Below are 15,763 nucleotides of genomic sequence, written 5' to 3'. Positions count from 1 at the left end.
TTGTTCACTTTAAATAATTAGTTCTGGTTCCAGGTCAAGTGTTTGCAACAATTGGACTCATAACAACACACGGCTTTTTATGTACTTTGTTGATTTTAATTACTTCCAGCTAATTTCAGTGTGTTCTGTTACACGAGAGACATATTCCAGGAATTACATTGATTAAAATTATGTCGGGGGTATGGCCATTGCTAAAAGGCAACGTTCTTTACCATTATCCCGCAAAATTGAATCCTTCATTGTAAATTTGTCTCTCCAACAATATTAACTGCACTGTGAACGGAGTCCCTTTGATCTCTGATCACTGTTTACCCTTCAAATCTGTGTATGTACACTGCAAACTCGCAATGAATATGGAGAATTCCGTTGCAAACTCGCAACAGAAATTCGGCTTGTACGGAAAATTATGGAGAATGAAAATTTTGGGAAATAATTAGAAGGTCTACATTAAAAATTTTATGGAAAGTATTTTATTACACAAAGAACCTAATTGTTTCTGTACAATTAATTTTGTATAAGTCACAATCTGAAACAGACACAAGACATTTCATTCTTAATCACCAACAATAACTTACTAATTGGTGACAATTTGTATAATTTTAAAAGCATATTCGATCGACTCAGTTCTAGCTTATCTTGCTTTCAAGGTAATAAAATGCCTTATCAAAATGTCTGCCTGAACGTACAAACCTATTACTTTCGCAGCTTAAACGGCCTCAAAATTCATTAGCTTTAAAAGCGTAGCTTTGGGAGAGCGGACCCTCCATTAAATAAACAAGAACGCTAACACCATTCAACCCAGTTGAATGAACCAATATTAATTGAACTCATCTTTAGATTTTGTCCATTCTGTTACCTTTAAACCATTATTAACTTCGTCGAAAGCACGTAGCGCTACAGAATTCCAGAAATTAGCGATTCATCAGAAAACCTTGATTTTCGAATTTCTGGCATACTTCCAATGAGTGGTCAAAACATACTTCTGGATTGCTCATCATCGCTTTGAATCGCGTATCGGTATGTGAGACTCAAGCTTCTGCTCACAATGGTAATGCATTCAATTTATAGGCCCGTAATTGTCAATTTTAAGCAAAAATAAATGCATAATGAATGAATGTATGTATGTATATATTTATGTATGTATGTAGCTGAACATCAATGCAGGCATCACAACAAAGCTCTTGCTGCGAGTGTGACGGATCCGAAACACTGGCTGAGCGTTCCTAGAACTCTTTACACATGAGACATTCAAAATCGACAGGCGTGCAAAATTACACGGCCGTTGCATATAATATCATGGGAAATATGGTTGTAATTTAAAACGCGGACACCACACAGTGGTTGTCATGTTTCTTTAGGTTTTCATCATCGTTAAATTAATGAACAGAAAGGATAAAAACAAAAATAGATTAACGATAAAAGGATCAAATTTTAAAGCGCTTCCACTGACGCACCGAAAGGCTATAACCATTATGAATCGCCTGAAAATAGTTCATCACTCAATTTATTATACGTTAACATTATTGAATTAATATTGTTTCAGAAGGTGCCGCACTTAGTGGATTTTGTTTTATTTTACATTTATAATTGCAATGTGCTTTGTAAAAACGCGGATTTATACAAATTGCAGTTGTCTATTGGACTATCTATCATGGCTAAAAATAACGTTTTAAAGATCTATTTTCGGCCAAAAGCTGATTCAAATACATTTGTACTGAATCTATTTCCTGAAAACAATCTTAATTTATCTGCGAATTCGGGATCACATTTTTAGATAAATACCTTTATTAATTTCCCCATTTGAAACAGTCATTTCATCTGGGCACTACGCAATTATGCGAGCCGCAGTAATCAATTCGTGTTTCACCAATTCAAATGAGTTTGCACCGCAGGTGCAACGACACAATAAATTCAATATTTATTATTGTAATTCGTTATTTTACACCCAAACTAAAATGAATGGTATATATTACATTATTACAACAGCATACATTTACGGATAAGACTGTTTATTTAACATGCAATAAAATCGCCAGACAATAACCTCGCGTGTCTTGTGTGCACACACATTTCCTACACACATCCGGTAAAAGTGGTACAACACCCATGAGCCATTTGTTAGGGACTTTTTTTTTTTACTTACCGAAGACTTTTAGTTGTATTGTATGAGAATGAACCACGGAATCGTTCCTCAACAAACAAGTGTAATTTCCCGCGTCGGCTTCCGTAACGGATTGCGTATATACCGTTTGATTGGCACTCTCGGGGTAGAGGATTAACTGTGATACCATTAAAGGCCATGGGTATGGTTTGCCGTCTTTATACCTGAAATGGAACGGAAAAATTAATGAATAAATAAATACAACAGGTGTACAACAATGAAAGCCATTGTTGAATCAACCGTCAGTGAATGCTAAAAGGACAAGAAGGTCCTTTCGCAAGTATGTGTAATACCAGTATCTACGTAAATTCAGATACTCAGGAAAATGAATTTACCGCATTTTAATGATATGGAATTTTTAAACTTGTTGATCAAAACACGAGTTGTATTAAAGAAATTAATTCTCTACCGAAAATTCCACTTAAATTAAAAACTTATCTACGTACAATCGCCGGAAACAAGTGTCAAAATCATCAAAAACATATTATGTACTGATTTATTTTTAATGATTAGACTTTGTTCAGCACCAACGTCAATACAAATTTCATTTAGACTTGATAAAAAATCATTTAATCGCCAATAAAACTCTTTAAAATAAACATCTTTTACATACATATTTACATTTTTCTAATCCCTAATTTGACACATCCCTCATGAGATAATAATCATCAATTGAAATAAAAGAGTGAGTGAAAATGTTTTTAATTTTTTTCTCGCAGTTATAATAAAAAAGTAAAAAAATGTCTCATTCTACGGCTAGTTCAAATTTTCCAAATTGGAGTTTTTTGTGTATCTGTGTAAAATATAGGTGCAGAATAGAAGAGACGGAAGTAATATTTAATGATGGCTCCAGACCGTCTGCAGTTGTGCAGGGCTACAGGGGTGAATACACTTCAGTGTCGAATATTTTGTTCGCCACTCTAATATAACGTGAACTTTTGATAAAAAGCCAGAATTATGAAGTTCATGTACGACAAAATAAATAAAACGAAACCTTTCCCAGTATGTTTAATCTGATGAGATAGTGTTGTAAGGTGTGTATCTCTTTATCGATTTCTGGAATTGGCAATTACCATGTACATTGCGAACATCGAATATTGCGTTCACACCAAGTATGTATGTATTTTCTTTGTGACTTTTTTTTAAATGGTAACATAGGTGACAATATAGTCCATTTTTTTATTATAGTCCGATGAGCTTAGTCCGAATCAAGAAGTCGACATGACCTGCGTCTGTTTTCGACATTTGACAGCAGTGCATGGTTCTACCAATATTTGAAAATTTATTTAGGCAACATGAGACAGATATTGTGTTCTTTCGTGCTTTCTTGGTATTTCTGCAAATTCATTCCTCCGTTTTAATTTTATCTTTCAAAAAACCGCTCCCTTCAGAATGCTTTTGATAACTATTTACATATCAACTAATAGGTCAGATATATTAAAAATTGTTGAAAACAGCACTAAACAACCACGTTTAGACTGTTTTTCTTTCTTCCTAGATTTTGTTTCGGCAACGCCATGAACACAAAACAACCTCTATGAATTAGTTTACCCCCTTACCTGTTAACTTCCAGTCTTGCAAGTTTCCGCGCAATTCCAATATTGTTTTTGCAATTTACAAATTCTGTAAAAGGATCTGTCCACATGCTTTTCGTTAGCATCATACGGAGGACATTTCAAGCAAAATTAAACAAAATTATCCCAAATAACGTGGTTAAAACGTAACCTAAAAATTTGACGTCGCTAGTGGAATAAACGTACAATTCGCGTCTTGCTCTAATCGCACATGCTAAAGCGAGATGCATAGTGGGACACGCTTAATACAATACGTACAAGAATTCAATAGTTTGTTTACATTATGTTGAAAAGAGATAGCAATATGACAGTTGTTCTGCTTTTTAATTGATACATCGGACTATAATTAAAAAATGGACTATACCCAAGATATCTAGAAAGAATGGTATGTCAACTTATACCTGCAACCATGCAACTACGTGATCCAAAAACGAACGCCAGATGTGACATTTCGGGGACTGTCACTGAACTGTCAAATGTCAAGTGGAACGATAAGAAAGTTAAACAAAATGATATTTTTTAATAAAAATTGATACAATGAGTAAAGTTAAACAAGTTTTGCAAGCTTTGCCTCTTTTTGGCAAGAAAAACACATTCTTGTGATTAAAAACTACATGATTATTGCTTTCGTCAATGGTTTTTCATGTTCAGAATCAGAACATCCCACAGGACTATGAATTTTGTGTTGCTGGATTTTGAACAATAATTTTGTCCGCGCAAAGTTCCACCATCAAATGTCATATCTCAGCGCGGGCTTACTCTGCCAAAGCCCCAGTGTATTTTTAAATTTTGTCAGTGCATAGGTACCTACGTCCCTAGAAGGACACACAAAGGGATGAGACTTACAGGGATCTGGTATGCGAAAATAACGGGATGTTTTCTGTGGAAGGACCCGCACCCAAATGGGGCGTAGGAATGGCATTAGGTGCTAAGGTTCTTCGAATTAAATTTCACTTTAAAATGCTACCATTAATGTATCGGTCACAAAAATGTTGCATGCAGATAAAGTCTTTTGACCCTAATGTAGTTCCACAGGCTTTACTCCACACTTGGAGCTTTTCTAAGTTCTGTAAAGGAGAATTTTAAAAAAATTGGCTTGGTGTTGTCAGAATGCTGTCAGTTTGACAGTCCCTCGCTACTATGGCGACACCTGGCGACCTGGCACCGGTTTTGAACGGCAAAATGGCGTCGAGTTGCTATACCATTCTTTCTAGATATCTTGACTATACCTCAAATAGTGTGCGTGTCACAACGATAAAACAGAATCATTTACCTTTTTGATCGTCTATCTTCTGTATTTTAACGAAAAAATATGGGATTAAACACGTTTCTCTGAAAGTCAGTTTTGCAAATTAAAAACTGCAGAACGGCTTATTTGCCAAATTGTAATGCAACAGACTCTCCAAAAATTCTTCGGTAGCAGTCATCCTTGCAAAACAGTTTTCGCTTTTCTCATAATTCTATTTAAATCTTCCTGTTAATCATGGCTTTATGTGCCAAGAGAGTTCCGAATGTATTAGACCAACAGAAGTGAATGAAAAGAAGCTCTAGTTTTATTACTTTTAAAAATTAACAGATGGTGTCAGAAAACTGCTTTACTAGATGTAGATGTTATCCGCCAGATTTTTAAATTTAATGTGTTATTTGAATATCGCAATTGATGAAAACCGAAGAAAAAGCCTTTGACAATCTAAGGGCTGTGGGAACGTTTTATACATGTATCTCATAAGAGTCTTGTTAGCTTTTCATTTCCTAATTGTTTGAGTTTGTGTAGTAAGAGGTCGTAAAGGTTGTCGCTATGCATGTCTCGTCAAATAAGTCTGACTTTTGTAAATATTCTTGTTAGGAAATTATAGTGGTTTTACGGTTCATCGTTTGATTGTTGGAGACCGACGTTTTTTCTCCTTTCTCTTTTTAGGATGATTATTCTTGTCAACCGACAGTTTGCGCTTCAATGTAATTAAACCGTTTCTTTGTTTATTGAGTCGTCGAGTCTTCTCAGAAAGCGCAATTTAGATTAGGCCGAATGCTGATGCACTTTCGGTATTTTTCTATTGTGGCGACGGAAGTGGTTAATTGCCAGATAATCCTGCCATGTTTAAAAATAATCTTATTACAACAGCACTCCACCAACCGCCAATCTCTTTGCGAGATTCAGATTGTTAAAATGCAAATTGTGTGCGAAAGTCGCAAGAATCTTAATTAAATCCGTTGTTTTTACGATGTTACGCTGTTGCTCTTCTGGCACTTGCTCCTGTTGGTACTTATCCGATAAAAATGTACTTTTACGACAGTTTAAACATTGGGAAAACAATATACAGTTCGTCGAAATCATTATGTAATATTATACCCGAGCCGAGCTGACTCGGTAAACGGTTGCCATTCAAGAAAAAGTAGTTCTTCACTCTGGTGTCCACTTTGACTCCTCACCGACATCTTTTTGTGCAAACTCCGAGAACGACGACCACAAGCTAAAACATGTCCATTTAAAAAGGTTGTCCTCACAAACACGGTCCATTTCATCAAAAATTTGTTAGGTATCGTTAATGATTCTTTTTTCTTTTTGAAAATCATCTATCTAAAGGAAGAATAATTTAACCTAGACTCGGCCACGAAACTTAGCTGTGTTAACGTAAGTTTGCTGTAAGTCGTGCAGCAATGATGATGAACGCAGTTTTCTGCGTAAAAATACCATGTTTCTAGTCACAAAAACGTACATTTATAATGATTCTTAGAAGTCCCAAGCTGATGGAATGATGGATGTGACATATTTTTCCACGCACTTCCTTAGAGTATAATTCAATTCTAATTAAAACTGCAGGAACAAACGGAACTCCAACAGTCAGAATATTCTTTAAAAATCAGGGCAGGGTACGAAGCAAAACATGTTAATTTGTTCAGGAATCAACTTCATGTACACAATGAATGCATTTTTATATTTTACATAATAGGATACATAAAACAGTATGTTTAAGTAAGCACATTTAGAACAAAACAAAAAAATCAAATCCGGCACATTAAGTACTTTCGAATATATTTCTGTACATGTGTGTGCAATATCTGTTTCGACATAAAAAGAAATGTATATTTAGACACAAGCAAAGTCTAAAACCACCATGAATAATGCTTTTTTTTAAATATGCTTACAGTATCTCTGTATTAGTTCACATTGGCCGAAATTTTTAGAGATACATTTTGTCAAAAATACATAATGAAATTTGTTCTTCATAATTGCTCAGGGTCAGTCTTTCAGCTACAATCTTAATTTTGAGAGGATAATTTATGTTGATGCGCAGAAAATTTAGGAACAAGGATTTATAAATTGTTTTTGACGGATGCGGATGCATTAACGCAAAACGGAAGAAATTATTTTTTTGTACGTGCTGACTGCTGACGCTTTTGATATTTAGTTTATTCATGTTTGTATACAATTATAACCACATAGTGATGTAACTTTACAATATGGGGCACGATTATAATGGTAAGAAATTAAAAGGAAAGATTAACAGAAATGTAAGTTATTTCAATAAAAACCACTGTATGTACTTATGCATATATTTTTTCTTCCACAGTACAAACTTGAAGGTGTAAAACAAAATCATTATGTAATGGTTTTGGTTAATTAGTTTTCAACGAAGTACACTGTTATCTCAATTTATCTGATAATTTTTAGGGAAAGCCAAAGTACATAAATACTTTTCTGTTTCACAATATCATATTTTATAGATCATTTCAATAAAATTTAAATTTTAAATTTTCGTACTTTGAGAATTTTCCTACATCTACAAAAAATAATAAAATGACACTTTATTTTATAATACATATCTAAAAAAATCAAACATTAAAATCAAAATCGGCATTTTGTAGACGTAGGTAAAACCTGACATCAAGTTAATATAAATATTTGAGATACGAGAAAACCGCTCGCTGGCTTCCAGAAATAAATACATAATACGAATCCTGCATCCTGGGTACCTTGAAGTCTTGCAACTGTAGTAACCAATTGCAGCCCTTGCATTGTTAACAAGCGGAGTAACGGTCAGACGCAGTTGCATGGAGTTGACGCGAAAACAGTATTGTCCTAAGATTTATTATGATGATTATAAAATTGATTGAACAATCCTTAAAAGGTTTGCAATCCGCTCTTGGAATCAAACATCGTCTCGAGCCGATGTAGGTATTTAGGTGGTTTGCAAAATTCCGCAGCAGTCACAGACATGACGAAAAACACCGGCAGACCTCCCACAGCAACAGTCCCACAAAACGTGTCCGCCATACAGAAAATGATAACAGATGCTAATCACTGTACGTACGAAATGATAGGATCGATCACACTAGGCATCGGATCTGTAGCGATGCACAAAAAATCACAGTTACGAGATTTTCAAGTGACAACATCTCAGAAAAACTTTTATAATTACATTAGTTCAGATGGCGGTCAATTATATTTTTGTTAGTGATTTGACGATGAAAAAAAGTGAGACATTAAAAGAAACCCTAAACGTATCAAGAATATGGGAAACAAACGGGGTCAAACGTGTTTTGACAGGAAGTTGCCTTGCATTTGTATTCCTAACATTTTAAAGTAAAGTAAACCCACACATCGACCTGGCAATCTGCATTTTCACACCAATGGTTTTCAAACAGTTGTGTTTGAAATAGGCAACGAGGACTATATAATTATTAACTCCTTTTTAAGTAAAGTTATTTGGACATGTAACTGAGTAATTTACAATCTATCGTATCTTCTGGACAACTCAATCATTTTCAAGCGTATGTTCAAGAAACAATTCCGTAATTTGTTTCTTTAATGCATTACACATAAATAAAGTGTACAGTGAAAAACCTAATTAAAAGAAATTTCAAAAAATCATTGCCAAGTTATTCCTTGTCTTAAAAGAAAGCTAAGATCAACGAAATCATAAATTTTCATAAATACTCGATATTTTATTTGTAACATTTACTTCTGGGAAGATCATCAAAAACCACGGCAATAAAACAGTAAAGGTAATCCTAAGTTTGCGGCTCCTTTCTTCAATAGGAAACAAGCCAGAGTTTTACGTAGCATCGTTGGCGAAAAGTGCCTATGCATCATTCGTACCTGTCTAAAGTGATTTACACCAGAAAAATGTTCTTTTCAAACACAGGTAAAATTTGAACAATAGATTCGAGAGGTCTTTCAAACTTCATACTAAAATGGCAGCTGTAAAATTGCAGAAGGTACAATGACAAAATAATTGCTACCGACGACTCGAACTGTGTAAATATTTGCGATTGATCAGACCTGGGAGGTAAATATACCCAGAATCTGATCACTTTAATCCTGAAGGAAATCTTCACATTATTTTCTTCTTGCAGCCTTGGGTAATGATTTTGCTTTTTTTAATGTAATTATTCCGAGAAGTACCGAAGAGCATATTCTTTGACGAACTGGTTCGGTGGAGAAATAAAGAACGGATATAATGACGAAGCACAATAGCCGTTAAGGCGGAGCTTTAGTGAGAATTAATAAGGTGTGTTAAAGGGAACCTTATTACAGCCTGATTTGTCATGATATATTACAAACGAATATAGAGCCGCTTTTCGTCGGAGAATTCAATTACAACACCCCGGCGAAATTTCATAGATTTACAAATAAACGTTTAATCTATAAAGTGAACCACTATCAAAGCAAATATCACTATCTGTCTCGTGACTGTGGTGAATTTGATCAATGTACCTACTATTAGCTTCTTTAATTTTTTAAAGACGTTTAATGACATATACTTTTAGATAAAATTTATCAATGAAAAATTTATAACAGGAAAAAGTTACTAAATAAGGAAAAGACTAAGTACTTATCAATAAAATACGATAATCCAGCAACAACGACCGATACCTAGGTATATTGATACATCAAACAGTTTTGCTTTTTTATACTTACAGTTGCAAACAAAAGTGGGGGAACAAATACATAAATACAGTTGAGTAAACCGTTTCTATAAAATTATTTAAATTATTATAATGTAGTACATATTATCAATCTCTAAAAACCCGTTATGTAATTAATAAAAATAAAATGTAAAAAAAAAGCTAAAGCAACACTTACTTAAAGCGATGGTATCACATTAGTACATTACATACTAACAATTTATTCAATACAAAAAGTTTTTTAATTTTTTTCAAGAAATTCTGAAAAACAAAAATAATTTCAACATTTTCTTGAGTGTTGTGACAAATAACATATTGACATAATCATTGAATAAGAGTTCTAGTGACGTAAAAAATGCACGTTTCATTTTAAAAAAAATTGATAACAGGATAGTCAGTAACGGATACATTTAGCAATTTGAAATTTGTGCAATTCTTTATCACCACCATAATTAATTTAAACTGAACAATATTGTAGTTGTTACGCAATATTTCATTAGCAATCCAATTCTCGTTTCAGAATTCTTAGAATACCTATCATCGATATTATATCTAGCGGAATTATTTTGGTAGTGCTTATTATGAAATGTTATTAAAACTTATCAGGTATGGCTACATGAAATTTAAAAATAGATTTCAGATCAACGAGGTTGAAATTAAATTGAAAGCAATGTTTATACTAAACGAGCAATAATTCGGTTAATTATTAATTCCTCATTAATTATAGACATTGTAGTAATTTTTTTCACGGCGATTTAATTGATGTGAAGTAATTACTGAAGCCATTGATAAGAAAACTAAACAAGTACTGATAAACAGTCATTATTACATATTTTGAATGGGTGATGAAATTTCCTTGAATTTTTTATACAAAAACTTATAGGCTTACTTTAAAAGATAAATTTAACCTTATTATTTGCACATGTTTGTGCAACATAGAAAAATTGCAGAATTCTTGAGGTTTACATTTTTTTATAAACACGCATTACTTCGTATTACCACAGAGTTATTACATATCATTTAACACATCAATATACGACTTCCTCAATTTTGACATTTTAAAACATTTTACTCGAAGAATTTACTGCAGCAAATTTCCGTGGAATATCACTTTGAAGAGAATATTTACTTTAGATAAAAGCAGTTTAAAAACGAGTGTACGGAAAAATAACCGGAATTAGTAGAATGTAAGAAAATAAAATCTTTATGAGACTAAAGTGGAACTTGTTTGAAAATAAGTTGCACTGTGGGAAACAACTCTACCGGCCAGTTTGTTCAATATTATAAAATATACAATAATGTCATAAATAATAGCCACCGCTTAACGCAAACATACCATACGACATATTTAAAAGCAATAAGAAATATTAGCGCTCTTGTCTCTATAGGCGCCGCTTACAGGCCATAACACATTCTGAGAAGTATACTTTTCAGTGTCTATTTGCTCTATATTACAAAATGTCCGTTCCTCCGGTTTCATTATTTACATTAAAAACGTGTTAATATTTGCACACGGTTTCGTTGAATGAAGCGCCCCGTTTTTAAAATGGGCTAACAGCTGTTTCTTGATAATTATTTATTTGTACGAGATAAGTTACATTTCGCGTGCAACGTTAAAAATGGAGTTGTTTACTGTACTGACAAAGTATCAACTTCGCTTTTTTGTACTATGAATTTCCAGAAATTACATGGTGGTGAATTTTAAAACTGTTTTCAAAACAGAAATCAATATTATAGCGCTATCTTTGAAATTTGATAATTAAATAAAATTTAAGTAAAACAATCTTGTTGAATGTTGTGATTAGTAAATATGTACTCGTATTACTACGACTGTGAAAAATAAAAATGGTATATGCTATATTTCACTGTTTTTAGTGTGTCAATCGACTGTTTATTGTAATAGGGGTAAAAGTTAAAAGTGCAAATACGCGTGAAATCGCATTGAAAATCGTACGACACTCATTAATGATCAATAGAAAAATTAGCTCACGAGCCATAACCAAGACAACAACAAAATTTCTTGGAAATTTTTTGTAGGTATAACTGTGATTAACTGATTAATAAGTGGACATTTTTTGCTGTCACATTTTATTAAATTACACAATATAAAAATGGATTACTTCTTTTCAGGGTTTGTGTGGCTACGATTTTCTTACCGAATCTGCATTCGAACATTAATTCATATCCGAAAATTATTTTTCGTGCATTCCAACAACGTCCTAAATTAATACGACGTCGTTGGAACCCACTCAAAAAAATTTCCGGAAAGAATTAATGCTCTTATGAGATTATAAGTGAAAACAATTGAAGTTATCTCGGGATTTGGACTTGAAAAACGTTAAATTTTAGATTTGGATGCAGCACTATCAAAATAAAATGTTTAACCTGAAACCACATAACAGAGATATCGCATAGCGCGCCCTTATTACCTGGTCGGTCAAAGTACGTCTACGAGACGTCGAATTGTCCGACAAACCTGTTACATCTCCTAACAATAAAAAAGAACGCGTGAGCGGCCCAAAGAAACACTAGATATTTATCAGGGGAGAAAAAGTGAGTAGGTAAGATATGATAGGCAATTTTCCTGGTGCCTCTACGAGTATATTAAAAAATGCGTGTACAACACCAGGGTAATGTGCGATCATAATCAACATCACTGAACAGTGAATATTCTTATGGAATCAAATTTCTCAATTAATCCGTGGTATTGTGAATGAACATTCGGATAAGATCTTCGGCTCATGTCAGAGAGCACCCTCCAGGAATTTCGAACAAGTTCCCACACAGTTTGACTTTAGATGTAACGCTGAGGTGAGTCCATCGTTTTTTGTGTTGCAGACCCTGTGTCTGGCCTAGTTCGGTCACTACCTGAAGTGAGTTTAGCAATTTGAATGATCTCAACGAATACACTATTTTGCTCATCTAAAATTAACCACATTCTTTAAAGGCTCACCACCGTTATTAGTGTGTTTTTTGTTTTATTATAGAATCATGATGTTCATAATGCCGAATGCACTCGTAGTAGCAAAACCAACTACCTTTGTCTTCATTAAATTACTTACTTTCTCAAGTACAACTAAATAAAAAGTTCACACTTGGTTACATGATTTAGTAGAATACTTTAGCAACTATACTTGTATAAATTCGTCACAATACATAAAAGTACAAGTCGGCCAACAGAATGAAACCATGCCCTTTTTCATTGAGATGTCCGACTGCCTTTTTGACAGACTCATATTTCATGTGTTGTCATCATCCGTTAAAGCTTTTGGCTTCACCGCCCTCTTTCTGGGAATTTACCCTTAGCTTAGCGCACCCTGCTGTTGACGGAGGCCACCCATTTAACACACCCTTCGGAACGCCTCTGTTTCCAGATATTTTAACGCCGCCGGCGCCCAATTCCTTGGCTTGTGGCACGGATGCAATTTCGTCACTGATATCTAATACATTATTTTAACATAAATAACGTAACATGTTGAAAACATGTTTTTTCGGATTATAAAATAAATAAGAAAAGTTGATTTTAGTGAGTAGCAGTTTCAAAGTGGTCATTTTCTGCAAATTTTATTTTATATGTTACAGAAACTACGAGTGGAAAATTGTAAATTTAAGTACGAGTAAGTATTGATAAAACTGGACGTGAAACTGTGTAACAACGCTTATTAAGCACTCTAATTTAATTTAAATGTCTATTTAATGATATACAAATTTTTCAATGTTGCTGGTCTCACACTCCTGTTCAACGTTGTTACTGTACTGATCCTGAGATTCAGCACTTCCGGAGTATCGGTCCACCATCAATAAATAACATACATAGAAAACAATGGCCGTCGTCAAGACCATTGTTCTCCATTGAATTATCTGAATGGAGATCGGAGTCAGGTAAGCTCGTGACTTCAACCACCGGCGTTCAATAATAATCTGTTGTTCCGGGAATTCTGATATGATATTGTCATTACTGTCCAAAATCAATCGCATCGTTAAGGAGGTACAAACCTGAAGGCGACGAACACCGTCTGTGTTTTAACGATTTATACAAGTGTTCGAAATAACTTCACAATTTGTTGCGTTGTTCGCACGTATTTTCACAATGAATCACTTTCCTCGAAAGTTGATTTCTAAAAAAGTATTAGGTTGGAAAGAGAACAATTTTTCGAGCAATCAATAAACGACTATTCACCTAGAAACAAACGAGCATTTGAACATAAATCAAGTTTTTCAAAGCTTCCATGTTGCAGTTTTATTTCAATTTATAGACGATTAAAAACAACACAATAACATGGAGCTCTGCGATTATTTTTTTTTAATCGAAAAAAATTAATATTATGAAAATAAATACTTAGTTATATTACATATCAGAAGGTAAACTTTCCCGATAATTCCCCGAAGCGGTGATTCAGCTCCATGATGTAACAGTTTTTGTTAAGCCCCGGTTCTCATTGTTTCTGTGCATTCTATTGCATCTAATCAATTTTAGAACAAGTAGGAAAATTTTATTACAAGTAGAAAAAGACACAAATAGGATTCAGAATACACGATTGTGCGGAGGGTAAATAAAACTTCTAAAAATCGATTGTTTTCACTTTAATACGTAACCATTTTGGATGAAAAAGTTACAAAAAAAGCAAAAAGTGTTCGATGTTAACAAGGATCGAAACAATAAGTACACAAGTGGTATTAGAAAAAGTGAAGCCATCCCTATTTTGATCTTTGTTGTTCGCTTACTTTGTTCATTCTCTGAAATCCTTTCACGAAAATGCTAATCTCAAAAAAATGACAAAATTTTCGACTCCCTTCACGTTGTCAAAGTACAACAACAAAATTTGACAAAGTGAAAACAGAATTTATTATTATTATTAGATCATGTGCGTGGAGCACAGGGTTTATGTATAAAAATAATAATAATGTATCTACTTAAGTTGATTAATATATTTCATAATTGGGTCAATTAAGACAACAATTAGGATAGATTGCTCAATATCAGAATATCAGAAAGCTTTTTTAAAATTTAATAATGTAATACTTTTTACGGTTCCGTAAAATCATCGAGTACAAAATAAAGTGACATTACATAATTCAAAATTATATTTCTACATTTTATAATAAAAACAATATTAATAGAGGTACAGTTGCTTGCAAAAAAAACGCCAACTGTCACAAAAAATTGACACATTTTTACAATTTGTTATATCAAATAATTTCTAAAAATGTCATTGAATTTTGAATTGTCATTGAATTTTGTCAAGTAAACAATTAATTGCCAAATGGACAAATAACCAAATTTACATTAGGAAAATTTTCATTTCTCGTTTTTTTCTGTAACCAACTGTAATCTGTCAACTTCGAACAAACACGATAAAATTGTTTTTTCCCACTGCCATGGTAAAATTGTAATAACAGAGGATAAACTAGACGCAGAATAAAAGAAACCGAACTGAAATAAATAAAAATGTTGGTCGATGACGCTCTACTGACGTACACAAATTATGAGGAAAACAACAGCGGTTTTTCAATGAAATCTGTGTTTATGGAAACCATATAGAACGTGTGATGATAAATTGGTTTCTCGTAATAAATGTCATCTAATAGCAAATCGTGTGTTTTAATAATTCAACAAAATGTGTGTTTAAATATTTGTGGGTGCGTGCTACGCGTTCACCATCCGATTACCAACGAGTTCTTCTGTGCCATTATGCTTTGGTTCCTACCCACATTATGCCCATCGTCTACTGTCTGCGATTTCCCGTGCTCTGAATACATTATTTCACTTGCGCTTTCGTCGCATCATAATTAACATAAAAATGGCCACTGTTCCTAGGTAGATACCAATAAGTATAAATAAAATCCACGAGGTCATCGACAGTGGTCCGAATCTTAAACGGCGAAGAACACCGACTTTCCAATAGGTCATCTAATGTTCTGATCTTGAATTTCGCAAACTCGTTAAAGTATCAAAATAACCATCCGGGAGTTTATATTTCTGCTAGAACTGTTTACGTTTAGAATCTGCGACGCAGCTTCCCCGAATCTTCTTAGATTTTTCTTTCAGATCGTTCCCCTTGCTTGCAGTAAATATTTATGTCCAAAACTGCTTAATTTTTTTTGGCAATTTTCTTGC

General features: G+C 33.6%; 1 protein-coding gene across 1 annotated transcript in view; it reads right to left on the bottom strand.

Moving 5' to 3' along the window:
• Positions 1-15,763, bottom strand: part of LOC138130112 (X-linked interleukin-1 receptor accessory protein-like 2) — a 28,395-nt gene that overhangs the window by 8,700 nt on the left and 3,932 nt on the right. Inside the window, exon 2 of the mRNA XM_069046486.1 lies at positions 2,144-2,325. Within this exon, the coding sequence (XP_068902587.1) occupies positions 2,144-2,325 (182 nt within the window). The remainder of the gene's footprint in view (positions 1-2,143; positions 2,326-15,763) is intronic.

Source organism: Tenebrio molitor, chromosome 5 (genome assembly GCF_963966145.1).
Source record: "Tenebrio molitor chromosome 5, icTenMoli1.1, whole genome shotgun sequence".
NCBI lineage: Eukaryota > Metazoa > Arthropoda > Insecta > Coleoptera > Tenebrionidae > Tenebrio > Tenebrio molitor.
Note: the sequence above shows the minus strand (reverse complement) of the source record. Positions and strands in the feature narration are given on the sequence as shown.